General features: G+C 34.6%; 1 protein-coding gene across 1 annotated transcript; it reads left to right on the top strand.

The window, feature by feature from the left end:
* The first annotated feature begins 229 nt into the window (after nt 1-229).
* On the top strand, nt 230-22,963 carry LOC129225781 (acetylcholinesterase-like). The gene is made up of 3 exons (XM_054860290.1): nt 230-351; nt 9,707-11,186; nt 22,438-22,963. The coding sequence occupies exons 1-3, from the start codon at nt 312-314 to the stop codon at nt 22,595-22,597; spliced, it is 1,680 nt and encodes a 559-aa protein (XP_054716265.1). The 5' UTR covers nt 230-311; the 3' UTR covers nt 22,598-22,963.
* The last annotated feature ends 999 nt before the right edge of the window (nt 22,964-23,962 follow it).

Here is a 23,962-nt window from a genome sequence, read left to right as displayed (position 1 = left end):
TAAATAAAATTTCCTTGTATACTTGATTGTCATTAATTTCCCCAAACAAACGATCCCACTTTCGCACGTGTGTTTCTACAACCAAGGTCTCAAAACCGGATGTCGATTCTGGGATAGGCGATGACGTCACACTGACATGTGCGCTATCTGAGTGGCTAAGCAGGTGTCATTCATCTTCGTGAACCGCCCACACAGAGCGAGAAACCGTTTTACCTTTGTCACCTTTAAAATTATATTGCATGGTATATAATAAAAAGATCTGAAGTCACAGGAACATTTCAAAAAAATTTTCACGCATTTGTTTATTAGAAATGATGGTGCGTATACAAGGATGTTTCACACCTTTGCTCAGTAAGTGTTATTGTTTTTGCTATTTATTTTACAATACTTCAACAAAAAATGTTTTTTTTTTCTTCCTTTGTTTGGCATTTCAATTTTTTTGAAAACACTCATCAATAAAAACCTGTTTATATTTTGGATATTTTTAAGTATTTAAGAACATTTTAAAGCTTGCATCAATGACTTTTTGCACAAGATTTTAGAGTAATACTATATAGAAGCCAAAAAAGCCAATTATTTATGAATTATATTTCAAACGATTCTGAGAATTTTGATCACACAGGGTAGGAAAATGATTTATTTAGTCTTATTTCTTTGAGATTCTATAAAAATTTTGGATCGTTGTTTATGACTGCAAATTTTACTAGAGTGAACGAAGCTGCTTTCCAATGGGGTCGTTACTGAAATTTTTAAAGTATTTTTTTCTGAAAGAGCCTGCTTAAAAACATAGGATATGACTATTTTTTAAATAATTTCGCAAAGTTTAATATTTGAAAAAAATTGTTTTAATCGGTGAGCAGATTCAATTTCATTTTTTACGCTTCTGCACATGACATCACAAGTGATGAAATGCCATTCACTGATGCCGTTAGCGCAGAGCACAATATTTAATTCGAATCTTTACTCACATGTACTGGCAACGATACGGTTGATAGTAAGCGTAAAACGCAATATTTAATTTGCTTCTGAGTTATCATAAGCTGGACAGCAAACGTAAGCATTCAGGTCGCGCCAGTGGAGTACGCGACAAAGTCATCACTTGTGACGTCATGAAGACCACGCCTTGTTTGAAAAATCGAACCTTTAAAAAAAATAATTAAAAATTAAACGTTTTGAAAAAAAAAAAGATTTTTTTTCTCTCCACTTTTTTTTTTTTGCTCATTGTATCAACTTCAGTGACTAAAAGTAGTACTTTTGACTGATGGAAACAACCTCATTGTGTTATAGATAAGAATGGTTAAAAATATTTAGTAGCATTGCAAAAAACTATTTACAATGGGGTCGTGTCCAAAATTTCAAAAGTATTTTTTTCTGAAAGAGCATGCTTAAAACATGGGATATGACCATTTTTTAAATAATTTGTTCAAGTTTAATATTTTTTTAAAAAATACTTAAATCGGTGCACTTTTATTGTTTATGTTTCTGCCCGATGACATCACAAATGATGAAATGCCATTCAGTGTTGCCATTCACAGAGCAAAATATTTAATTCGCATCTTTACTCACGTGTATTGGCAACGATATGGTTGATAGCAAGCGTAGAGCGCAATTTTAATTCGCTTGTTGATTATCATAACGTGGAACCGTGGTAGAAAGATGCGCCAAAATGCATCATTTGTGACGTCATAAGACCACGCCTTGTTTGAAAAATCGGACATTTAAAAAAATTAATTAAAAAACAACTGTTGGGAAAATGAAAATATTTTCTGGGTCTATATTTTTTTTTTTTTTTTTGCTTATTCTATCAATTTCAGTGGCTAAAAGTAGTACTTTTGATTGAAGGAAATAACCCCATTGAAGGGCTCGAGGCAAGAATGTGATATGCCACATGACGTGAATTTTCAGTTGGCCAATTTCCAACTTATAAAATATGTTGTAGAATTTTTCAGTTATTATACATTTTATATTCTGCAGTACTAAAACCAGGTATGTTTTTCTCCAAACGACATAATCCGTTGTCATGTTTATTTCAATTTTAGTTACGAGAAACAAAAATTTTGATCGAAAAGTGACTGCTTGCGGCTTAGCACAATACTACCCCAAACCTTCAATTTAAAAATATTTACTATTTTATGATATGAAACTTTAAAAAAAATACTAATAATTATGCTTGAATACTGTTGTTCTATTTGATGTCAGTAACACTTTATCGTGGACATATATCTTTCGAACATTCAGATAAATGTAGAACTGAAAATCAAACTGAAGTTGACCTAAGCCTGTAAATCGGGTTTCTGTTTATGCCCTGAATCTGAACAAAGAAGCCCATTATTCACGCATCACTCTTGCGGGGTAGCGGAATAATTTGTGTGGTATAATTTGGGTAAAAACGAAGGTACTTTCTTATCGTCGCTCGTCATATAAATCCTGCAGACAAATTGCACGATGTTATTTAAAACAATAATTAAATGTATTTTTGACAAATTAAAGTTTAGCGAGATTGTGAAACCTTGTTTTTATTTTATTTACATTCTCTTTCAAAAAAATTTTCGGAAATAAAACTTTCGAGTTAATTTCTCCGTTTTTTTTTTTTTCAATTTTATTTTAAAGACTATTTCTCAGTTTACTTTCTCCGTCATATTCCCCTCGTTTTGCTTCCAGTTTTTAACTGTTGCCAAAAACAATGAAAAATAATAGAAATTATAAAATTATCATACTTTTGCTTTTTGATGGGGTTGTTTCCTTTAGTCAAAAGTAGTACTTTTTGTTACTGAAATTGATAGAATAAGCAAAAAATAATAACAATAATAACATGAACTCAGAAAATACTTTCATTTTCCTAACAGTTATTTTTTAATTAATTTTTTAAACTGTCCGATTCTTCAAACAAGGCGTGGTCTTTATGACGTCACAAATGATGCACAATGGCGCATCTTTCTACGCATTTCCACGTTATGATAATCAAGAAGCGAATTACAATTGCGCTCTGCGCTTGCTATCAACTATATCGTTGCCAATACACGTGAGTAAAGACGCAAATTAAATATTTTGAACTGTGAATGGCAACACTGAATGGCATTTCATCATGCGTTAAACGATGAAAGAGCACCGATTTAAGTAATTTTTTAAAAATATTAAACTTAAATAAATTATTTAAAAAATGATCAGATCCTATGTTTTTAAGCGTGCCCTTTCAGAAAAAAAAAATACTTTTAAAATTTTGGAAACGACCCCATTGTAGCCAATTTGCAACTCCAACAAACTATAGGGGGCACTGTAGCCACCGTCTAATGGCGGATGAAAAAGGTAAAACAAACGCACGCTGTAGCGTAGAAAATGCTAATAAGCCTAGGAATTTTTGTTTGAATGCATGACTTTTTTGTTTTATTCTTCTTAAATCAATTTTTAAAGTCTTGTGGATATTCTGGCCCACGTAGAAAGGAATGAGAATTCAAGAAGCATAACTAAACATTAGAAATTAATACAAATTTCGTAGTTCGTAGTTGCAAACAGACATTTCCACGATGTTGAATTCGAAATTTATCAATTCTTGATGGAACTACATTTTCATTGTGGCTACTAGCATTCATGAACACTATTAATATTTCATGTAACAAAACCTTTGTTTACCAGTGTTATCAAAAGAGGAAGATGATACTTCTTTGTTTTGTTTGGCTAGTGCTCATTGTTTTACATTTGTAGCTGAGTTATTTCTTAAATTGCCGAATCGGTTAATTTAAAATTTTTCTGTGTCGTATGTTTCTAATTTCTGAATTATGATTTAATTCTGTCATACTATGCAAATCATCAATAAAATTCTCACGGTGCTAGTTTTCTTTTTAATTGATCTACTAAACTTATCGAATTCTGTAATCTTTCTCCATTTTAATCCACACATGATAAAAAATAAAAATGGTTTATAACTGACATACAAAAACTCGCCAAGGGTTCTTAGCTCACACAACTAAAACTATAACCCTACACATTTTTGGCGAAATTTCAGCTGATAATGTAAGCAATAAAGTGGAGTTGGCGCACTATTTTGGCGATGAAAATTCTCAGCGTTAAACATTTTTCATTTCGTTCTACGATAATATATTCGAGAAAATATTTTGCATAGTGTTCATTCCAACTAAATGCTGTAGTAAAATAAGGTTAGTTAAATTACTTTTTTTTGAACTAGGCAAGGATGAAAGCCCTAATTCTTCTAATCCTTCTTTCGGGCTTAAGATTAAAAAAAATCCATATTGTTACAAATTCACACAAAACAATAAAAATAAATTTACCTGGTATAACGTTATCCTCTTTCAAAAAAAAAAAATAATAATAATAATAATAATAATAATAATTTGAGTTTTTGGCATCTTGAATTCAAATTATGTTTTTCGCAATCACGAGCGTGTGTGTTTGTGTAGGCGCATGTGTGTGGGTGCGTAAGTGTATGTATGCATGTGTGTGAGTGAGTGTTGTGTACGTGCGTGTGCGTGTAGGCGTTCGTGTGTGTGTGTAGGCGTTCGTGTGTGTGTGTGTGTAGGCGTTCGTGTGTGTGTGTGTAGGCGTTCGTGTGTGTGTGTGTGTAGGCGTTCGTGTGTGTGTGTGTGTAGGCGTTCGTGTGTGTGTGTGTGTAGGCGTTCGTGTGTGCGGGACATGGACGCCACCGCCCAGCAAAAGTGGATTTCGGGGGACAGTGCTCAGGACCAGCCGCGCCGCCGCCGGTGGACGGTGGTGCTGCAGGCCTGGTCCAAGCTGAAAAAGGCACGGACGCCAAAAACGGTCAAGTGAGAACAATAAGCAATCGTGATTGCTCAAAAAAAAAAAAAAAAACTCTAATTTGAATTCCGAAACTTTGAATTCAAATTATGTTTTTCGCTATCACGAGTTGCGACAAGACTCTACTAGTTAGAGTTATTGTTTCTAGAAATGGCTCTCCCGCCCAAGCATGTCCCTCCTCCTGGGTGCTTACGTGTACATAGTTGTGTGCGTGTGGGTGTAGGCTTACGTGTGTGCACGTAGGCGTGTGCATGTGTGTAAAGGCGTGCGCGCGTAGGTGACTGTGTATGCGCATGCGTGTGTAGGACATGGACGCCACCGCCCAGCAAAAGTGGATTCCGGGGGACAGTGCTCAGGACCAGCTGCGCCGCCGCCGGTGGACGGTGGTGCTGCAGGCCTGATCCAAGCTGAAAAAGGGACCGGAACATCAAGGACTGTCAAGTGAGAACAATAAGCAATCGTGATTGCTCAAAAAAAAAAAAAGAAAGAAAAAGAAAAAATGCATCGAACAGACGAGCATATTCGTTGATAATGCGAAGTTTGTTAATCCAAGGTTTTCTTGTGTGTACGCTTTCGCCATTTACGAAAATCAACTCGCTTTTTTAGAGGGAAATAATGTAAACTAACATTATTTTGAGACGCTCGAGAATACCATAACGGGACGAAACAATTTCTGTTGCTGAAAGCAATCTAAGATACATCGAATGCGTTGATAACTACTCATATCAAACTGCCTATGTTTACCAACAGACACACGTAGAACGCAATGTTTTACCTTTTTCTTTAGTTTTGTAAATCACCGCAAGGTAGCGTATTCGAGCGCTGAAGTTGCGAATTGAGTTGAGACTGAGATTTTCCGTTAAAATCGAAATCCTTAAAATTTGTGAATAAGAAAGAATTCGGAACTCTAGCGCTCGAATACGCTACCTTGCGGTGATTTACAAAACTGCAAATGAAACTAAAACATTGCCACGTTGCGTTCCACGTGTGTCTGTTGACGTAAACACAGTCAGTTTGTTCTGAGGATTTATTAACGCAATCGATGTGTCTTAGTTTGCTTTCAGCTACAGAAATTAATTCGTCCCTTAGTAGTATTCTCGAACTTCTCAAAATAATGTTAGTGTTCATTATTTCCTTAATAATTGGTGAAAGCGAAAATTCTGGATAAACAAACTTGGATAACGTTATACAAGGTAAAAATTTTTATTGTTTTGTATGAATTTGTAAGAATATGGGGTTTTTTTTAATCTTAAATTAATTAAACTTACCATATTTTTCAGCAGCATTTAGTTGGAATGGACAGTATGCAAAATATTTTCTTGAATATATTATCGTAGAACAAAATGAATAACCAAGAAAGAATTTACTTTATTCCAAACCATTTTTAATTTTTATCATGAGTGGAATAAAATGGTAGTAAGATTACAGAATTCGATAAGTGAAAAGAAATAATGGTCAATCAACTGAAAAGAAAACTACCACCATATATCCGTGAGAATTTTGTTGATGATTTGCATAACATGACACAATTAAATCGTAACTCAGAAATTAGAAAAATCGAAACAGAAAATTTTTAAATTAACCGATTAAATTGAACATATAACTAAGATTTCAGCAATATTGTAATAATGCATGGATTATGTGCATTATACATAGTTAAAAAACTTTAAATTATGTTGTTTAATCATTCAAAAAAAAAAAAATTAAGAATAAAAATATGAAACCGTCAACAAATTGCAATTAAAGTGGAAAGATTGCACATAGACATTTTTTAGTCATGAAATTAAACAAAAAAAAGTAACAGATAAATTACAATAATAAATCATAATAGGAATAATTTTATACTTATTTAAAATTTATGAATAGAAAAATTTGCATTTTTCATAAAAGCTATAACAGGGACATAAATTTTTCAGAAAAAAGAAATAGCCATGAAAAGAATGAGGTTCTTAAAACGCAGCTACAATAAAAAAAACTCAATATTTACTCCAAGTTAATAATTGAATACATATACTACTTGATCTGATGTTTGCGTACATAATATTGAACAATTTAATTGTTTAAAATCTTTTATGAAGCACTACAAACAAGTTCAAATTAATTTTTTCAATTTAACAATAATTTGCTGAAATTTAAAAAATTGCTTAATAGAAAATCCTTAACTTTTCTATAACGTATTAAAAATATGATGAAAACGAAAATAACTCGTTCATTGATTTTATAAAAATACATGAAAATAGTTACTTATAATAGAAAAAAATCGATCGCTATAAATGATGCAAAAAAGATGGCTCATTAAAGATGAAACAAGAATGAGAAATACTCAAAATGACATTTCTGGAGTAAAATAAAAAATCGCTAAATATTTAAGAACTTTCCATTCAAATACCATTCAAAACGTATTTAATCAATTTCTTACATTAATGCTCTAAATTCTTCCTAAACAATAGATTAAGTTTGAAAAAAAAAATCTCTATTTTTATGAATGGTGTTAGTTTTAAACAACTCGGATGTGCAACTAGAGTTTAATTTCAGAAATATAGGGAGGGGGAGGGGGGTACGCAAGAGTTCTAAAAATTACCGTCGGTTCAACGGGAATCTAACAAAATGACACAAAAACCGGTTTTGCCATCTCATATTTGTTTCCATGGTCTCCAATTCGGGTATATACACTCTATAACAAAAAAAAAAAAAAAAATCTCGCATCAAGAAGAAATTATCCGATTGCTTTGAAATTTTGTATGCAGGATTGTTTCGACCAGATGTGCAAATGAATAAAATTTGGTGTCTAATGAATGAATATCATCAGAATGATCTCCAGCGCATCCAGCACATGTATATAAAGAGCAGTTCTTCAACAGTTCTTAAAACTTTCGGTTTGATTGCGATTCAGATTACCTTTCAACAACTTTAAAATGCCTCGCCGCATGGTCCGTGCTCATTACGAGCAATGTCGGAGTTTTAAAGAGGTCATATCATTGGATTGAAAGAGGCCGGCTGGTCAAATCGGAGAATCGCTCGTCATTTGAGTCGAAGTGATGCGACGATTCGAAGATGCTGGCAAGGATGGGTAGAAAATGGCAGAGTTCAGCGTCAGGATGTTAGCGCTCGACCTAGGGTCACAACAGATCGTGATGACAGTGATTGTCCGATCAGCTGTCACAGAGCTTTCTTCATCTCTATGAACCATCAGACGTTAAACCAAAACACCAATGTCCATCATGACCATTTACAGACGACGGACAACGAAATTTACGCTCGCGCCGACCATTACACCACCTGCCACTGACGCCTACACACTGCCGAGCTAGATTACAGTGGTGCATGACTCGATCAGGTTGGAATGGTGCCGACTGGGGATGTATAGTTTTTAGCGACGAATCCTGCTTCCATCTGTGTCATGACGATCATCGAAGACGTGTTTGAAGACACCCAGGGCAGAGGAGGGATCCTGGTTTCACTTTTGCACGCCGCACTGGCCCTCAACAAAGCATTATGGTCTGGGGTGCCTTTTCCTTTGATAACTGGACCCCTTTGGTCGTAATTAGAGGTACACTTACTGCACAGTGGTGCGACGACGACATTCTAAGACCTGTTTTGTTGCCGTTCCTTTTGTAGTATCCTCGACTGGTTTTCAGCAGGAAAATGACAGATAACATACGGCATGTGTTGCTATGAACTGTTCGCAAGCTTGCCAAACTCTTCCGTGGCTTGCCAGATCGTCAGATCTCTCTCCCATCGAGCATGCCTGGGATATGATGGGATGGCGATTGCATCTGGCAAGGAAATGTTGATAACCTCGTCCGACAATTGGAGCGAATATTTGGCCTGAAATACCACAGGACAACGTCCGGAAGCTTTCTCGGTGTTTACCACGCCCTGCTTCAGCTTGTATTTAGGCTAGAGGCGGGTCAATACCTTATTGAACTTGTTACTGTAACTCTGACATAAATTATTCAATTGTTCTAAGAATTTAATCATTTACTATTATGTGCATTGTCTTCCTATCCACCAATTTCCGTTCCACCTTTCTATCCACCAATTCAATTGGATCACTCCTTCTTGGTGCGTCGATTTTTTTTGTCATAGAGTGTATCACCAAATGATTGTCAGACTGAGACGCTATATAGTTTTGTATTGAAATAAGTAATTAATAGCCAAAAAAGAATGAATAAATAGGCTTTTTAGAATACCCGATCGAAGACAAAAGGAAAGTGCAACACTGGAACGTACGCACATCCTACATGCGAAATTTTAACCTTCTACGTTCTACAGCTTACCATTTTTGAGTTATGACTTATGACAGATACATACGTACATCCAGCCGCAAGAAACAACGCAATTATTAACTTTTTTGGTACCTGAATGCAGTATTAAAAACTCTTTCAGGGATGACTAAAATAGAAATTCATACTGAAGTTTAAACAATTTTGTATGAAAACTATAACTTCCTTTACTTTGCATTAAAAAGTAAAACAGCAAAGATTTTTTTTTTTTCGAAAACATCGGCCACTTCCATCGGCTTTTCAATGCTTTTCAGGCCGATGGGCCGATGTTTCCTGCAAGTTAGCATCGGCCGCCGATGCCGATGCCGATGGCTAAATTGTTGAACCATCGGCGCCGATGCATCGGCCAGGCCGATGCATCGGTCGAGTCCTAGTTGCATTATCGTCCATGAAGTATCCGTTGCGCTATCCGCATAAAAATACAACATTTCAGGGTTCACTTAATCTACCAATGACTGCTTACCCTAGAGAAACACCAGGGCACCACTTCCATGCCAGCAGAACGTGATCCATATCATGATACTCCCTCCAGACGAAATCTCAAAGGTTGTTTGATAATCAGTGCATATTCTATATTCATTTGATAATGAGTGTATATTCTATAAAATGGATAAAAGTTTATAAATGCGGGTTTTTTTTTTTTTTTTCAGGTTTACTTTCTTTAACTTTCCTTATCGCAGCAGCTGTTGGATCTAACTGCAAGAGCAGCTCATATTTCAAAGACTCAGGACCATTAGTAAAAACTACCACCGGCTCTATCATCGGAAAAAATATAAAATTATTCGATACCACAATTGCTGGATTTTTCGGTATTCCTTTCGCAGAGCCTCCATTGGGTGAAAAAAGATTTAAGCGACCAGAACCAGTCAAACCTTGGCCAGGAATACTTGATGCTACCCAGTTGCCTCCTCCATGCATGCAATACTCCAGCAGAAAATTTGACTGGCTGCCGATCACTCCTCCAAGTGAAAATTGCCTATTCCTGAACATCTGGTCACCAGCAAAAGTATGCAACAAAGTAACACATGACATTCCTGTTATTGTTTGGATTCACGGCGGAGGATTTTATTCTGGCTCAACGGATTTAGATGTTTATGACGGGAGTACCATAGCAGCCCTTGGCAATGTTGTGGTAGTATCCATCAGCTATAGAGTAGGAGTATTTGGATTTCTCAACTTGGGCACCAAAGATGCAGAAGGCAATATGGGACTTTTCGATCAAACTTTAGCACTGGAGTGGATAACGAACAACATTAAATATTTTCGAGGGGACTCAGAAAGCATAACACTAATGGGAGAAAGTGCTGGCGCACTGTCTGTTAGTATGCACATAATATCTCCACTTTCCCGAAAACTATTCCACAGAGCCATTTTGCAAAGTGGATCTGCCTACCACTCTTTATTTGTGGACAATCTAGAACAAGCTAAGGTGAAAGCTCTGACTTTTGCTCAGATGGTGGGATGCGGTCCTGAAAATGTGGATGGAAGTGCTAAAGAACTTGTATTTTGTTTGCAAAAGAAGGACCCAACAGATCTTGCGAAAGCAGAAGATATCTTTACTTCGAAACTTCCTTTTCTCTTTTTACCTTCCATTGAAAATGATTTTCTCCCAAAAAACCCAATCAAAGCCTTCCAGACGGAACAGATAGATGTTGACGTATTAATCGGGACCACAAAGAATGAAGGCTCAATTTTCCTAAATTACATGATGGCAGATCTATTTCCGCTGCTCCGGAATCCAAAAATAGACAACGAAACAGCCCTCCCCATCATTCGAGCTTTATTCCAAACAGTACCAAGTGTTTCAGCTGACAACGTTTTTAAATTTTATTTAAAGAACATACCTCCAGGAGATTCGGTTGCAATTGCGACAGCCATATCAGATTCGTTTGGAGACTATGCAATAAACTGTCCAACACTTTATTTAGCTGAAAACTTAAACCATGCTTACTCTTACTGGTTTACGCACCAATCCCTAAATCATCAAAATAGTGAATGGCTTGGAGTAACTCACTTTGATGATGTTCCTTACACATTTGGACTCCCTATAAAAGATGATCAATACACTCCGGAAGATGGAAGATTTAGCCGAGATTTGATTCATAAATGGGTGTCTTTCGCACGATGTGGGTATGTATTAAAATGATGCAGTATATGTATAATAGGCACCATTGAATGAGAAAGGAGAACTTATTTAAATAAATTCGATCAGCAATAAAAGTGACAGGATTGGAGAAGTTGAGTTTTAAAGAAAAGTTGAACCATTTTCTTTGAGTCTAGTAAGTATATTCAGCGAATAACGCAGCAAATAAATGTTTATTGCAAAAGTAAGTTAGATATTTTTAATTAAGTAAATAATATTATAGTAACTTTTTTCATCGAACCTGTTTAATTCCTGTTGCCATTATTATTTTTTAATAAACATTACCGGTACGATAAATAAATACCTTTGTGCTGAAAAGTAAAGAAAGAAAACTTTTCATCCACAAGCTCATTTCTTTTGCACTGAAAAAGGCGTTCCTTGTAACGTGAAAACACGTGTCTGCAGTAATCTGCAATTACAGGTAGGGGAAAAGTGGAAAAAAATTCTCAAACAAGAACAATACCAGTTGTACCTTTTGGAAAAGCATTTAGAGCAGTGAGCCATTTTATGTTTCTGTCGTGGCTACTTCTTTGTTTTAGCAGGTGTTGAAAAAATGTCATCACTGTCTTCTTCACGTGAAAACATTTTAAAAACTAACTGCTAAGCTAAACCTAAGAATTACGAACCATTGTATAAACATTCAAGTAAATTTATGACTATGTTAATTATTTTTTTAATTAAATGAAAAATTCTTTATTTTTGCGAGTTAGCTCTAAAGTAGACGATGGGGCAGTTGTGAACGCAACATCTAGGGGGCAAAAGTGAACAATTCCCATAGCCGCTCTCCGTAACATTATTATTAGTGTAGGATATTATAAGTGTTAAAAAATGTGTAAATATTTATAATTATTATTTTCCTATAATTAGTTTGTAAATTTATTGTTAATTGTTATTAATATTATTAAGTATTTATTTATTTATGTTTATTTTTTTTTTAAATTGTTTTGCTACTAAATAGTTGTTCAATAGTTAAGTGTTATATAATACTTACAGGAAATAAAAAGACACAAAATATTTTCATTTAATTAAAAACTGATGTTCAAAATCATTTTAAAATACATCACCAAACAATATATGGAGTTTAAAAACAAAATCTATATAGAATAACCCTCACATAATAAAAAATCCTTTCTATTATGTGGTCGTATAAGTTTTTTTTTCTAGCCCATTCAGTGATCAGAACAGGCTACGAGATTTTGACAGGGAGCAATAATATGTTCGGGAAAAAATATTTTCTTAGTAAAACAATTATTCCTATTCCTATTCAGAGTCACAACTGACTACAACTGTATTTATGTCGAGGACTGCATACTAAGTGCCTTGCCTCCATTATTTTATATACCGATAGATGGCAGCACCATCACCGGATCGAACAGTTAATGAGAATTTAGAACTAGTCCAGGAGCTAATAGCTACCTGGTGCTAGCACCCCCAGAGGTATCGTTTCACTTGGAGGACATTGAGACCACGAGCATATTTAATGTCGCCCAGTCCCCGTTAATGACGACGGTGGATCTTCGACCATCGAGGTTCGAACCCAGGACCCTCCGGCCCCGAATCCGACACTCTACCGATCGGGCTACCACGGCCCTAGTGGAACAATTAATGTACAATTAAAACTGATGCAGAATGGATTACAAAACCTTCAACGTGTTTGTTTCTTAGGTACTATATGTTTCATATTGAAGAATTTTCTTTTAAAATATGCTTCTCCTGCATTTTTTACCCGAGTTCATATATGTGTCCCAGGCCTGTCCACATAGCCCCCCTTAAAGGGGCACATGTGAAAAACTGAAGACGTTTTTTTAAAAATAATATAATAAAGTATAGAAATAATTTTTAAAAAAAATCTCAAAAAAATCCACAACACGAAGAAAAGCTTATTCAATCATGGAAACACTTTTGCGTTGAGAATTTGATAATATTTTTTGAAAAATAAAGAAATGAAGAAAATTGTTCACATGTGCCCCTTTTTCCCCTACCTTTTTACATGTAAATGTTAATAGTCAATACTGTCCGACCTCGAAAGCTGCGACTAGCACCGTTGAACGGTTCTATTTTAAAAAGGGGTGAGAGCTGGATTAAGAAAATGCACTATGGCAGCATTTCTGCTTTATTGATAAGGAAGGGGAATAAATTAAAAAAAAAAAAGCTTCAACTCAAAATAACACTTCTAGTAAACGAATCCAACGGAAAACAAAACAAAACAAAACAAAAAATAAATAAATAAATCCCCTCACGTTCCTTATCTTTCTTATCAATATCTCCCCTATTTTGATAAAATCAGAAGCTACTTGACGCATGCGCTAATTCGAGGAAGGTCGCGGTTTAAAATATCAAACAGTATGCTTCTTACAGAATTTAAAATGCGTGTTCTGATGAAAATAACCAGCATTCATTTGATTCGAAAATGATTAAAGGAAACTGCTTGACTTTGAAAGAACATTTCGGGAACAATTCAATCCCACCCGGATTTCGCACTAATAATTCGAAACTAACTTTAAGCTGTAGATCCTCGAGAAATTTCTAAGAGTGTGACCTATCTATTCAAAGGATAAATCGGCTGTTGGGTAACGGCTTAAGTATAAAAGTAGCATTGTCACCATATTTACCCCTAGAGTCAAAATTACTTTGAAAACTGAAGCAGAATTCAAAGTGCATGTGTAAAGATCAGCATTGACGCAGAGCTCGTAAACTCTTACAAATGAAACCAACAAATGCCAAGCGATGAAAAATTCTCGCTTTGCGAACTGTCTGTGGGACTAATGCTGTGGGTTCGAATCCACACACGTGCCCTGGTTGTTATTTCCACTCTTTGGGCTATAAAAATGTCTGCTATGTAAATAGTTTTGAATTGTGATGTAAAGTTTATTGATTTTGAGAAAGCATGAACGTGATAAATCTAAAATTAATAAATGTTGTTGTATGTGTCTATCTATCTATGTCATTGCTACTCCTGGATCGAACCAGGTATCGACAGATTCGCGATTTTGTTCGCTACATGTTTAGCGATGTGGCATAGCTGTACGACTTTAATTAGCGGAGATATTAATTAAAAACGATTAAAAACCGAACATTCTCTCCTATCGGTTCTTCGTTCGGAAGATTTTTCCCTTCTTTCGAAACACTTTTACCCATATTTATTCCCAATTACTCTGGCAAGGTCTCACACAGCGAAAGTTTTTTTTCTTTAGGTCATGTTATCCTGCGTTCGTAATATCTCTCACTTTCTCTGCTTAAAGCGGAAGTTATTGAATAGTTCAGAATCGAATGGTTCTGGAGCTGCGCCGCGAAAAGAAATTAGCACACTGTTTATTAATTAATGTATCGAATCAGGCGATGTGTTTTTCATCTTTTCCTTTGAAGGAATGTAATTTAGATATCGAAAACATCATTTAAATTTATTTCGTTAACCGAAGCCAAAGGCAGCACAGCCCGGAAGGCGCTGTACTTCAGTACTTCGGAAGATCGGAGTTGTACACCAGCCCACCGGAGTCGGATTGTGTGAGCCACCGAAGGTGGCGAGGTCGCGGGCTTAATCTAATTGCCTTGACGGCTAGTCTAAAATTAATAAAAGTTGATTGTATGTGACTATCTATCTATGGCATTGCTACTCCTAATGAACGACAGAAAACTGATGTTCGAACCAGGTATCAATAGATTCGTAATTTTCCTGGCTACATGCTTAGCTAGGTGAAAAAAATGTGCTACCTTAATTAGCGGAGACATTAATTAAAAACGAAACTTTCTTACTCTTTGTTCTTCTTTCGGAATCACTTTTAAATAGTTTCTTCTTTAGACGATTTCGTTTTTCTCCATCAAAGCGGAGTTTTTTTTTTTTTGGAAGAGCCTGCCCGTTTCTCCTACTCAGGTCCTCCCAGGTCCACCTTTCGCCTCAGCAAAACTATATGGCCACTTTTTCCTTTGCTTATAATTTCTCACGCTTTTTATGCTCGTAAGTGTTTCGATCTTTGAATGGTTCAAGCTTCTGGTTGAGAGCATAGAAATGGGAACCAGGTTCCTCATGTCTATGGTTAAGAGGCGCGGGGGACTGGCAATGGAATGGTTCTAGGGGTGTGCCAAACTGAAGATTAATTTTCTATTCATTAACTAATTCAAGTTAATGGTAAAGTGGAAATTCGGACGGAATATGCGTCGGGTTAAAAATTAATGAACTGGTTACTAATTGATGTACGGCTGCATGTGACAAGAAGGAAGCTAAGCTCCCGAAAATTTACAACCCACCGCAACTGGCTAATCTAGCCGCCCTGACGGCCAGGGCTGTGGAGTCGGAGTCGGACTGATTTTGAGGTGAAGGAGTCGGAGTCGTTCGCAGGGTTCATACACTTTTGGTTAAAAAAAGTTCCCTGACTTTTCCAGGTTTTCCAGGTTGTTTTTTAGAAAATTCCAGGTTACTCGCTTCATTCAAAATTTAAGTTTAAATAGTAATATTTTCAAAATAATTAAAATTGTTTAAAGTAGCGATGCAGAAGAACTGAAACTTCTCCCCTTAGAAAAAAAAAACTTGGTTTTTTTTTTTCGTTTGTTTTCTCTGTCAAAATTTTAAGTTTTTTTTAAACATTTTGTTAAAAATTGTTTTATTTTGTTTACTATTTGTTGAAAACAGAGTACTTTCAACTTATTTTAGCGTTTCTTTGATGTCACGTGTAATATTATAGCATTTTGCTGTAGTCCTGCAGCAACCTTTTAGCATCCGCTTTTGGTTTACAATACTTTTTATTTTCTTATAAGTAGGTTACACGAAACATATTGAGCAAAATGCAATGCTAAATTTCAGTGTAAATATGATTAACTTGTTGCATCAATCGGCATACCATGTAATGCATAGTAACAAAAATCAACTCCGCCAATCATAGGCCAATGCCAATAATCTTTTTTTTTTTTTTTTTTTCATATTAAAGGATGCTTACATTAAAATTTCAAACTTTCTTTTCCAGAAAGTAATAGTTAATTTTCAAAAATTCATAACTTTTTGCACATTTAATGTTATTTTCAATATTACACATTGATATAAACGTCCAATTCTGTTTCTGGAAGTTTAAGTCTACTTCCATTGTGCAAACGATCAAATATGGCAACAAAGTGAAAAATTTAAAATAATAAGTAGATTTTTGGATTTGTAGTATAAAAGTAGTAATAAATAATTAATAATCCTTAAAAAACTACAATAAAAGCAAAATAGTCAGTATTTAGCACATAAGAGTCTAAATCAATTAAAACAAAAAAATGGTATGAAGATTAAATTTTGCATTTTTCCAGAAAATAATTACAAATTATCCGGAAAAAAGGGCACAATTTGTGTTGTTTTCAATAGTTTGCATTGCAATTAACATCCAATGCCGTTTTCGGGAACTTAGGCAGTTGAAAAAGTCTTGTGTACTTCCATCTTGGGAATGACCAAATATGGCGGCTATACCCAAAAATAAGAAATAACTTTTTTTTAATTTGTTGCATGAAGACAATTAAAAAATAATAAATCCTCATGATACTACAATTCATTGAAAAGTTTTTATCACATTTGCGTCCGAGGCAGTGAGGATAAGATTAAGTTTTAAGAACAAAATTTTTCATTTCTCAAGAAAGTTATTACAAATAATAAAATAGAAAAACAATCTGCAGACCATTTTTTGTTGTTTTCATCAGTTTTCAATTAAAGAAAACATCCAATTCTGCTTTGTTTTTAGAAACTTATGCATTTTTGGATCGTATCTACTTCCATCTTGTGAATGACCAAAGATGGCGACTACGTTTCACACGTAGCTGAAATGATTTTCCGATTAAAAAAAAAAAAAAAAAATTAATTTGAATTTTGACATCTTGAATTCAAATTATGTTTTTCGCAATCACAAGTGTGTGTATGTAGGCGTGTGTGTTTGTGTGTGGGGGGTATGTGTGTAGGGGTATGTGTGTGTAGGCATGTGTGTTTGTGTGCTGGCATAAGTGTGTGGGTAGTTGTGTATATGAATGTGTGTGTGTGGGGGGGTATTTGTATGTGTGTGTAGGCATATGTGTTTGTGTCAGTGTGCAGGCATGAATGTGTGGGTAGTTGTGTGTATGTGTGTGTGTGTGCGTGCGTGTGTGTGTGCAGCTGCGTATGTATGCGCGTGTGTGTAGGACATGGATGCAACCTGGAGACGGCTTTCGCTCTAGGAGCAGCATCGTGAGGAGCCGGTCGACGGTGACAGGTTGCGGAGGGTGGCGGTGGGAAAATAAAAAGATAGGACATCAAAACAGTCAAATGAGAACAATAAGCAATCGTGATTGCTCAAAAAAAACGATTTCCCCCCGATCGACCCTCCCATCTACAGGTTGTGCTTCCGAAGCAGTAAATTGTCTTCTCTCCTGTTGAGTTTGCATAATTGCTGTTCACCTGATTTTTTTTCCCTTGGGAACTACTGAGAGCCAAAAATGGCAGCTGCTGAAGATTTTTTGGGTCGCCACTTTTTTCATTGCTTTAAAATTGTTACAATTCTTTTTTTAATACATCGATAACAATGAAGATTAGATCTTATAAAACGAAATTCCCTGGGAAAAAAATTGGGAAAAGAAAAATTTTGGGGACACATTTGGAAAATTCCTTGACATTTTTGACTAAGTCATTTTCCCTGATAATTCCAAGTTTTCCCGGAGCGTACGAACCCTGAACCGAACAGAATGTTGTGGCAACCCATCTAAAACTTTAGGCAGTAGAAGGAAATGCGTTCCCCTCACTGACTCCATGTAAGAAAATCTTCGCTCTTTTGGCGCATTTTTCGTTGTGAAAAAAAAAACGTTCATTTTTCGATTGCAGTTTTTAAGTGTCAGCGTCGGTTTAGATAAAAATTTACAATTTTTTTCGTGAAATCACAATAAAAACGAAGACTAGATCTCATAGTACTTAATTCCTTGAGAAAAAAAACGGACAAAAATTTTTTGGAGGACAAAATTTGAAAACTCCCTGACTTTTCCCTGACATTTTTGACAGTGTCATTTTCCCTGACAATTCCCGGTTTTCCCGGAATTCCCGGAGCGTACGAATCCTGCGTTCGAAAACATGCCGACTCCAGGTTTCTTTTTTTTCTTTAATTTTCACTGATTCTCCATGCATTAAAAAAAATTGACTACCAATTGATTTGATTACATGTATAAATACCTACTAATAAGAAAATAACTCATTGTGGAAACCGACTGGCTTGAATGCTTATCGAACTTTTAGTAACAGCTACCTACGCTCAGGGGTGCCCACAGGGGGGGATCGCCCTCAAAATTTTTGAGGGGGATTTTTTAATTTTTTTTATTTGTCTATTTAAATTTATTTATTGATTTATTTTTGATTTAAGTTATTTATTTTATTCTGTTTGTATTTCATTTTATTTATTTATTTATTTAGTTTGTATGCGTGTGTGTATGTTTGTCATTGGCATAGCACAGAACTTTTCTAATAAAATAATAATTATAATGATTAAAAATAAATAAATAAGCAAATAAATAAAAAATTGTTAAGATAATAAATTAATTACCATATTTTTGAAAAATAAAAAACATAAAAGAGCTAGAAAATAAAAAAGGGGGATGGGTAAGAGGGTTGAGAAAATTTTGGGTGGGAATTTGCGCCATTGAACTTGGGGGAGGGGCCTGCCTATGCTATCTCCTAGTTTGCTTATTTTCTAACTTTATTTAACTGATAGCAACTGTCAGCAAATAGTTTTGTTGCCTAACATTTTCTAAATAATCACTTTCAAATAAAAATATATATATATATTTTACCTCGATCTCTGTTATAAAATAGTAAAAGGAATGTATGTATCGCTAGAGCAAGTCGGGAAACTTCTGAGGTAAATTCAAAAGATCCGATTAAATAAATGTTTTTTTTAATTCTGAAAATTTCATCTAAGAAAGCTTGGTTAACACTGAAAAGTACAAAATAAAATTAGTACAAGATTTGTTGGTTACAACACTCAATAATTGTAGTTAATTTAAAATCTTCGTATTAAAGTTAATTCTAGCTGCCAATAAAAAAATTAAATTAAAAATTGAGCCAAGAAATGTAGGTATAATTAAAGCTATTCGTACAAAGCTGTATACCGCCGCATTTTGTGTAAAATTTGCTCCATGTACCCGACCTCTCTCTCTGCAATATACGAGTAGTGCAATATTTTTGTTGAAATTTTTAAGATGAAATTTAAAATTTATTATTGGGGAATTTTTTCAGAATTGAAGTATTTCAATTTATATTAACTCTGAAATTAAGTTGAGGTGTCACCCACCAGATGGATTGTCACCCAGGAGGGGGGGGGGTCGCCCCCTCTCAAGAAAAGTTTTTTGACCTAGCAAAAAAGTTTTTTTTCTTTCAAAACTCTTTCTCTCACTCTTCTCTGTGCTTTCAAAAATAGAAAGCGCAGGATTTGATCAGCATCTGTTTGTTGAACATTAAAGGGGAGCAAATTAATCCTTTTCATTTTTTTTAAATGGGACTTTTTAGTAATCTCCCTTTAGAAATCGCACTTACTGGATAATTTGATTTTCAAATCGAATTTCTAACGTTGTATGCATCTTAGGTTTACAATAAAATTCAATGCGAAAATTTCATAAAAAGGAATTAATATTTCAATCTCTATTTAGGGACTTTTCCTCCTTCCCATAAAGGGGTTGACTTTTTAAAAAAATTTAAAAAATATATAAAAGCCGGAGTCGGACGTTTCAAAATCCTGGAGTCGGAGTCGACCATTTTCCTCCCGACTCCGCAGCCCTGCTGGCGGCTAGTATTGAATAAACGATCGATTGAAAGCCCCTAATCCTTTTTCAATGCAAAATAGTGAGCTATTGGATGTAAATACATCCAGTAAAAGAGATCAGATGCCTTTACATCCATTGCTTTTAGATAGTTCAATATCTCTATTAATTAATGTCCTGAAAAGATTCAACCTGGTCAAACATGATCCTCGTAAATTTCGAACTATTTTATATCTGGTTCGTTCGTCAATTTTCCATAACATTCTTGAGAAATCTGAATGACACAGATAGAGACTTAGTTATTAATATAGTTGATTATTAAGTTCTGAAAATTAAATTGCGCTTATGGTTCATTTATCTGTCATGCTACCCTACTGAATATTTATTCAAAAAAGTTCCAAAATTTGTCTTGTAGATTGATACTTTACTATCAATTATACTTTGAATTACCAAAACATTATTATTATTTTTTCAAAAAAGGTTAAAATACAGTTACAAATTTTGCTAATAGTTATTATGTTTATGTTTTATCTGCTTAATTTATTATAATCTTGCTAATTTCGTTCATTCCATTAACATTCACTCAATGTTACCTTAGTTCTTGATTTGGCATCTTTTTTGGAGCTAAACTGTCAAAATTCGCCAAGCTTGGCGACAGCTTGAACCTGACATATAAATAGTATTTCAAACCTGAAAATAAATGGACAACGCTTGTAACCTCTAGAATTTAGAAGAATATTGAATAGAAAATGCTAGAATATTCTGGGAACTTGTAAATGAATCTGATGCAGGTATATAAATTGCAGCTGAAACAGTGGATCCCAGCCTAGTTTTTCTCTCGGCTGTGTGAGCATGCTTTGCTCTGTGGCTGTTAGAACTGTGATTTTTATCTCAGTGTTTTACCTTACTTGGGCAGGGGCGCAACCCCAGAAAATATTTTTAGGGGGGGGCACAATTTTTTTTTCACAACACTCTATCAGCACTCTCTTTCTTTACATCAATATATATTTATTATTATTAGTAATATTATTTAGTAAAATTTCTTAAAATGGTATAAGTTTTGCAATTTATTCAAAAACTGTTGCAAAAACATTAATTGTTCTCATGCCAGAATTGAAATCACGTTAAGAATAAACTTTAAAGTACTCTGAAACAACAGTATGGCGGTAAGATGTTCAAATTAATAAATGAAATCGATACTTGTTATTACTTCGTTTACTATATTAATGAAATAAATCAAAATGCATAAGAATTTTTATCACCAAAAGCTCAAAATTATTCATATTTTTAAGATCATTCAAGGAAAGAAAAAAAAAGGAACACGTTAAAATCGCATGAAATCACTTAAAAATACAACAAAATAATCAATAAAATCACTTACACTTGATGAATTCTAAATATCCACATTGCATATGTACACTTACGTAAAATTGTCTTATTGTCTACAATACAAAGTTTAACCATGGTTGTTTCTTGGTTAGTTCTTCAATAACTTCATCTGGTTTTACAACTATATCTTTGTTGATACGAAGCTGTGCTAATCCATTTAAGCGTTCTTGCATCATTTTGCTCCTTAAATAGGACTTGAGACGGTGCAATGTTGAAAACGATCGCTCCACGGTAGCAGAAGAAATAGGCAGTGCTATGAACAGGCGAAGCAGTGTGTTGATTTCTGGAAAAATGTCCCGGTTGCACTCCAAAAGAGCATCGTATGAGGTAGTTGGTTTACTTTCTGAATTTTGCCATTTAACTTTCACCTTGCGAATTCCCCTCGAATCACACATCGTTTTTATAATACCCTATCGCATCAGAGAGATCTTCAAAAGAAGTTTTAGAAAAATTGGCTGGGATCAATCCTTGTATTCGGGTGCACTTTGCATCATGAGGGGCGAAACGTTCTTTAAACTGCAAATTATATTGTCTATATAGGGAATATAAATGGAAATTCAAAAATCAAAGCGCGTTCATCTTCGTTCGAATAAAAAAAAAGAGTATTTTTGAAAATTGTTCAAATTAGCGTTCTGGGGGAGGGGCGCCCCTGTATTTGGGTATCAATACTTGTTCACCATTGTGTTTATAGTAAGTTATTATATTTTCTTAATTGCTGCGTTTTCACAAGAATAGAACCACCATTTGAAAAAAATTTTGAAGTGTGCCAAGCTCGTGAATATATTCTGATTTATAACCTAACAAACTGAAAGCCATTCTTAGTAATGGTCATGCACTATTATTTGATTATCCACGATGTGAGTCCCCTGAGTGATGAGTGACCATCGAAAGTTTACTGTATACAGTGAAGCACCGTTTATACGTTTTGAAGGGACTGTATGAAAAAGCGTACAAACGAAAAAACATATAATAGGTATAGGTTAAAGTGTATTAGACTTTGCAGGGACCAATTATAAAAATGTATAAACGATAAAAACGTACAAAAGTGAAACGTATAAACGGTGCTTCACTGTATTGAAAAATATCAAAATCTGAAATGAACTTTATTTTTGACAGGCATCCTTTGGAGGAAGGAAGAAGGAATGAATGGCCAAAATTCAATGCAACTTGTCCCATTTCCTATGAATTAAATGCAAGAAATCAAAGAACTTTGCTCTTCCCAAGAATGGAAGCTTGCGAATTTTGGAGACCTTATTTCTCAATCGATTCCAGCTAAGTGTAAGTGACAAGATCATCCGAAAATGGGCATAGCACTTGGACAAATGAACTGTTTTTGAAGTGTGAAGTGCAACCAGCAGGGACATTGCAGCAAAAATCACATGTACACATGTTTTGAAGTTTAGAATGAGGAAATTAAGGAATTTACAGAACCGAAATCATCAGTGGTGTAGCATGAGTCTGGACCCTCCCCGAAGTGAGTAAAAATTTCAAAGATAAAGAAGGCCAATTTTTCACACATAATTCTCTTATTTCAATAATATAAGAAAACGTGAAATTGAGTGCATACAATCATACATGTATGTAATATATTTTCTACTCCTTGTACATATTGAAGAAAAATAAAGCTTAAAAACTTTTCATTAAAGAAAAAAAGCATACGTTATTCTTTCACAAAGAGAAATATTATGCTCAAAATACACTTGCTGTGTAGTTCCTGGTTAAAAAGCAACTTCCTTCTGATCCGAGTCCTTCTGTCAAAAGTGTGTTGAGATAAAAGCTGAAAATATTAGCTTGTTAGAGGGTTTTAAGCCAAATCGGGTTTGAGGACACCGGTTATTATGCCAGGTTTCTCTCCATTAAAAAAAAAACACATGTTACATTCCCTCCCAAATTAAATCCTGGTTACACCACTGGAACACACTTCTTGAACATGTTGAGTTGATTAACTTTACTACCGTTTCCCATTTGGGGAACTTCATGTGCAATTTCACCCATTTGACTGGTTGAAAAAACAACGGGGGAAGAAGTTTGACCAGAAAAACAATCACCCTGTAGAAAACTTAGCAATGCAGGGGGGGGGGGGGGAGAAGGAAATATCTGAGTTTACAATCAACGAGAAGATACAAAAATAGGCAACTTAGGTCATTAAACAGGTTTGATCATGAAAATGAAAGTAAGAGAAAAAAGAATTAAAGATAAAGTGTATTTGAACTAAATTAGAAAAATTTTATTTTTGCATCGATAGAAAAATTCATTTAAAAAAAATAATGGAGAACCAAATTTTTAATGCTAAAATTAAATTTTCAAATATTCTAAATCGATTTATTAATTTCATTTGCTAAAAACTAAATAAATAAAATAAATAGACAAATGCTAATAATAACAAAAGTTAATCTCTAAATTTAAGATAGAAAAAAATGCCAGATTCAACTAATTTTCACTATCACAAAATTTTAAATATCAAATTGGTGTATTATGTTCCTTTTAACTAAAAAAAATTTTTTTATGATGGATTTATTGATCAAAACGGCTTTCAGAATTTGTTATAGAGGCTTCACATGATGTGATTTTGCACCAGGAGAACATTTTAAAGAATTATTATTGATACTAACCAGGGAACCACACAAATAGTGAAATAATG

This window comes from Uloborus diversus, chromosome 7 (assembly GCF_026930045.1).
Source record: "Uloborus diversus isolate 005 chromosome 7, Udiv.v.3.1, whole genome shotgun sequence".
In the NCBI taxonomy this organism is placed as follows: Eukaryota; Metazoa; Arthropoda; class Arachnida; order Araneae; family Uloboridae; genus Uloborus; species Uloborus diversus.
The sequence above is the reverse complement of the archived record's forward strand: the minus strand, read 5'-3'. Positions and strand labels throughout refer to the sequence as shown.

Bases quoted from the DNA above. Each gene is read 5' to 3' on its own strand.
- LOC129225781 (XM_054860290.1), top strand. From the start codon at position 312: ATGATGGTGCGTATACAAGGATGTTTCACACCTTTGCTCA. The intron at 352-9,706 runs GTAAGTGTTATT...TTTTTTTTTCAG, and splicing joins ATGTTTCACACCTTTGCTCA to GTTTACTTTCTTTAACTTTC. The intron at 11,187-22,437 runs GTATGTATTAAA...TATTTTTGACAG, and splicing joins GTGTCTTTCGCACGATGTGG to GCATCCTTTGGAGGAAGGAA.